The sequence below is a fragment of the Arachis ipaensis genome, chromosome B08 (genome assembly GCF_000816755.2).
Source record: "Arachis ipaensis cultivar K30076 chromosome B08, Araip1.1, whole genome shotgun sequence".
NCBI classification, from domain to species: Eukaryota; Viridiplantae; Streptophyta; class Magnoliopsida; order Fabales; family Fabaceae; genus Arachis; species Arachis ipaensis.
Window position 1 is genome coordinate 106,161,187 of NC_029792.2, and position 4,387 is coordinate 106,165,573.

A 4,387-nucleotide genomic window follows, 5' to 3' on the forward strand; every position below is an offset into this window, starting at 1 on the left:
GGCAACTTCTGTCTCGTTCATGTCAGCTTGGTTCCTGTTCTCAATGTTGTTGGCGAACAGGTATACTACAAACAAAATGACATCAATGCAACTTCTATGTTCACTTACTAGATATAAGTGAGAAATAAAAAATAGCAAGTATCCAATTGAAATTTTAAATTTCTCCGTTTATTGTTTTTGACTATGATATAGACTTAAAACTGATGGTTTTAATTTACAGAAAACAAAGCCAACTCAGCACAGTGTTCGTCAACTTAGAGGATTAGGTTTGACTCCTAATCTTCTTGCTTGTCGAAGTACAAAGGTGTGTCTTCTGTCCTTTTTTGTCTTTTCTTCTTGTCCTGTTGGCTTCATCTGATCATTGTTCTCTTCTTTACTGCAGATTCTTGATGACAACGTTAAGGCAAAGCTTGCTCAATTTTGTCATGTGCCGGTAATAGGATATTAAATTTGATATTTTGATTTTTGGTTATCACAAAAGAACTTATACTGAGAAAACTTTTTCCGTATGCAGATGTCAAACATTGTTAATCTCCATGATGTTCCGAATATTTGGCACATACCCTTGCTATTGAAAGTAAGTAATTCTAACGTTATTTTCTGTTTAGTTCTTTGGTTTATGCAGGAACCTGAATTTTTCCTTTGAATTTATTTTCTGTAATAAATAGGATCAGAAGGCGCATGAGGCGATCCTGAAAGCATTAAACCTGCTGGGGTTTGTTTAATAAACTCAGTCTTTTACGTTCTATAAACCTCTTCCTTTCCCAAAGAAAAACAAATTTTATAATTCTGATGTTTGGACTTTGGAGATTGTATTGTTACTTCTGCTGCAGCAGTGGCTAAATATGTGTGGCTTTGTCATTTGCAGTGTTGCTAAAGAGCCTAATTTGAAGGAATGGACTACGAGGACAAAAGCTTATGACAAATGTCATGAAACTGTGGGTCTCAAATATCTAAAATCTAATTAGATTGCATCGTACTTTGTATGAAATTATGAATAGATAGTCGTGTGTTAATTCTTGAGCTTACAAGTATTATGCATGTTGCAGGTTAGAATTGCGATGGTGGGAAAATACACAGGCCTTTCAGATGCATATCTTTCTGTTCTGAAGGTATCTTGTCCACAAATTTAAGATAATTTGTACACGATTATTTATATTTATTTCTGCTTTGTATTTGACACGCACCTTTAGGACCTCGAGTTGTTTGGAGTTCAAGTTGAACTTTCTGGTCTAAATATAACGAACTCCAATATGTGACAAGCTTGTTTACATGGTTTTCTTTCAGGCTCTTTTACATGCTGCTGTTGCTCGCAATCGTAAACTTCTTGTTGACTGGGTTCCCGCTGGTGATCTTGAAGATGTTACTTCTAAAGAGGTGAATACTTGGCATTCTGCTGTATTGCGTATGTAAGCACGTCTTATTTTCAATTTATGCCAAACCTCTAATGATTATGTAATATTTTAGGATCCCGAGGCATACAAAGCTGCTTGGACGCTTCTGAAGGTTTGACCATTTGAACTGTGGACTAAATTCCTTTGTTCAGTTTCCCAAATTCCTATTATAATGCATTAAAATTAGACCATTTTCCTGTTACCTAAATCGAATTCCTTTGCAGGGTGCTCATGGGGTTCTAGTTCCAGGAGGTTTTGGGGATAGAGGAGTGCAAGGGAAAATTCTTGCTGCTAAATATGCTCGAGAAAATAATGTTCCGTATTTGGGCATTTGCTTGGGTATGCAAATTGCTGTGATAGAGTATGCACGATCCGTTCTGGGTCTGCATGATGCTACCAGCACAGAATTTGATCCCGAGGCCAAGAACCCTGCCGTCATATTCATGCCTGAAGTATGTTTTACTATTTACAATACAGCTTGAGTCGGAGAATGTTGGTTTTGACGACCTAGTTAAACCGTTGTCTTTTATTGATAGGGTTCAAAGACTCACATGGGAGGAACCATGCGTCTTGGTTCAAGGAGGACCTTCTTTGAAGTTGCTGATTGCAAATCTGCAAAGTTGTAAGAACCGAGAACAGATCTTGCGTTTGCATAAACACATTCCATTTCCTTCTTAATAAGATTTATACACCCATTGTTATTCTGCTGTACTTGTCATTTGTTTCACTGAATTCCTTTGTTATTCATTGTTACATAAATAATTAAAGGTTAACTCAAGATAGTAGTAACTTTGGGATATTCATTTTACATTGCTTTTACATATCTAAGATACTAAAATTTGGAATTTTCTTCATAGGTATGGTCATGTAAAGTACATCGATGAGCGACATCGCCATAGATACGAGGTAAATTAGTTTGAAGGCAAAGAATTTGTGTGTGTACAATTTTATATGCTAACTCTTATCGCAACTCTGTATAGGTTAATCCTGACATGATATCACAGCTGGAGAATGCTGGTCTATCTTTTGTAGGCAAAGATGAAAGTGGGAAGCGCATGGAGGTGTGTTCTTACATACGAAGTTGTTAATAGCGTGGATGTTAAGATTATCAAACAATGTTTAACAATACAATCTGTTAATTACGTACACGAGTGCAGATAGTAGAACTGCCTAGCCATCCGTATTTCATTGGCGTACAGTTTCACCCAGAATTCAAATCCAGACCAGGGAAACCTTCTCCTGTCTTCTCAGGTATTAATCTCTAGAGTCCTTTAGCGCCTTTTTCGTACATGAGCCGGTTGTTCCATCCATGCTTATTTAAAAGGTTTATGTCCTGGTTGGTAAAATTTTCCTTCCAATTCTAAAGAAAACATTGATAATCATCTTTCATTCTCTGGTCAAAATCTCTTGCTGTTCTATTTAACTAATAATGAACCCAAGCTATGGTCATGGTTAAAGAATTAAAACCCCTTTTTCTCTCATTTGTTGTTGCTTATATTACTCGCTTCTAATCATGTGATAACTAATGCAATATAAATCACATCGAGTAATGCTGCTATTATTTGATTCAAAGTATCTAGCCTGTGCTATCTTATGACTATTTTAATGAAAATAATTTAAAAAAATCAGTTAATTCTTTTACATCCTTGCATGTGGTAGACTTTAGTCTATGATGCATAATTATGTAACAGCTTGAAAGTCTCCTCGAGTTCTTTCTATGATCATCATACTTTTGATGCAATGCGCAATAAACCATATTAGTTAATATGATATATCATATGAATGCCTTATTTGTCAAAACAGGATTAATAGCAGCAGCTTGTGAACAAAAGAAAGCAATACTACTACCAAGCAATGGCCATGCCAAGTTAACTAGTGGAATATATAGTGGAGTGAACGGACACTCGTCGATACTAAAATCTCACCCAAACGGTAACGGCTTCATTGCATCCAATGGCACCTTAAACCTATATGCCAAGGGCAACGGTGTATGTGTCGACGGTAGTTGTTAGTCGGTCATCAGTGTGTTGGTGACAGTACCAAAAGTCCTGGTATAATTCTCTCCAAGGGCATCATCGTCATATCGTGTTGTCCTCGGTTTTTCCCTGTACAGTTAGTGAGTTGGATAGATCTCCAGAATGAAACAAGTTTTGAGTCTAACAGCAATTTCTTCATGTTTCTTCCCTAGTTTCTTCTACATTGTGTTTATGGTGTGGCATTTGGAGCCACCATTGATTTAATTTGATTTTCAGGTTCTTGTTGGTTAGAAACATTGGCCAAAGACTAGTTCTATTACACTCCACTCACTTTGATCATGCCAAATATTTGGGCTTTGGTGGCTTTTTCCAGTGGCATTTTAGGAAATTTCTTCTTTAGTATACAGGCTTTTGTTCTTCTTTTCTCGTGTTCTCTTTTTTTTTTTTTTTTTTTTTTTTTATAATTTTGTTTTCTTCTGCGTGGCCATAATGTAAAACTCTTTTATGTTATGCACATTGAAGTTGAATTTAGTTTTTCTCCGGAATTTAGATTTTTTTATCTGTCGAAAGTTTTTAGACCAACCCTTCCAATTCTCCTTCCTGAAGCTATTTATTCAAGATATGAGGAGAGAGTATACATTGTTTAATTGGTAATGCGAAAGTTATTTTTTTTGTCGAAATTGAAACGTTAATATATGATTTGATGTCTTGTGAAAAACTCTGATTTTGATAATGGATAAGATTAAATTCCTTATTACTTATTTTGCAATTATCTCGAGAAGAAAAATGCATTGTACATAAATTAGAGGGAAAGAATGATAAGAGAATGATAAGCGATTAATTATGATCAAGTGCATTAAGAAAGAAATGATGAATTTAAGGAAGAGATAATTTGAGTTATATGGAATTTTTTTGTTTTCATTTTTCATAATCATGTGAATTTAAACTCTATTCTCCAAAATCTTATTACATTCTATCTACAGGTCTATGATTTCTTAACCCAAATCCTACTTGCAT

At 35.2% G+C, this 4,387-nt stretch overlaps 1 protein-coding gene across 1 annotated transcript in view; it reads left to right on the forward strand.

Moving 5' to 3' along the window:
* LOC107613304 (CTP synthase) overlaps positions 1 to 3,903 on the forward strand; it is a gene marked incomplete in the record, with an annotated part of 6,442 nt that extends 2,539 nt beyond the window's left edge. Inside the window, 15 exon segments of the mRNA XM_021109666.1 lie at positions 1 to 60; positions 221 to 304; positions 383 to 433; positions 515 to 577; positions 669 to 715; positions 869 to 938; positions 1,050 to 1,112; positions 1,288 to 1,377; positions 1,468 to 1,506; positions 1,619 to 1,846; positions 1,931 to 2,016; positions 2,252 to 2,300; positions 2,375 to 2,455; positions 2,552 to 2,645; positions 3,198 to 3,903. Of these exon segments, the coding sequence (XP_020965325.1) occupies positions 1 to 60; positions 221 to 304; positions 383 to 433; positions 515 to 577; positions 669 to 715; positions 869 to 938; positions 1,050 to 1,112; positions 1,288 to 1,377; positions 1,468 to 1,506; positions 1,619 to 1,846; positions 1,931 to 2,016; positions 2,252 to 2,300; positions 2,375 to 2,455; positions 2,552 to 2,645; positions 3,198 to 3,406 (1,314 nt within the window).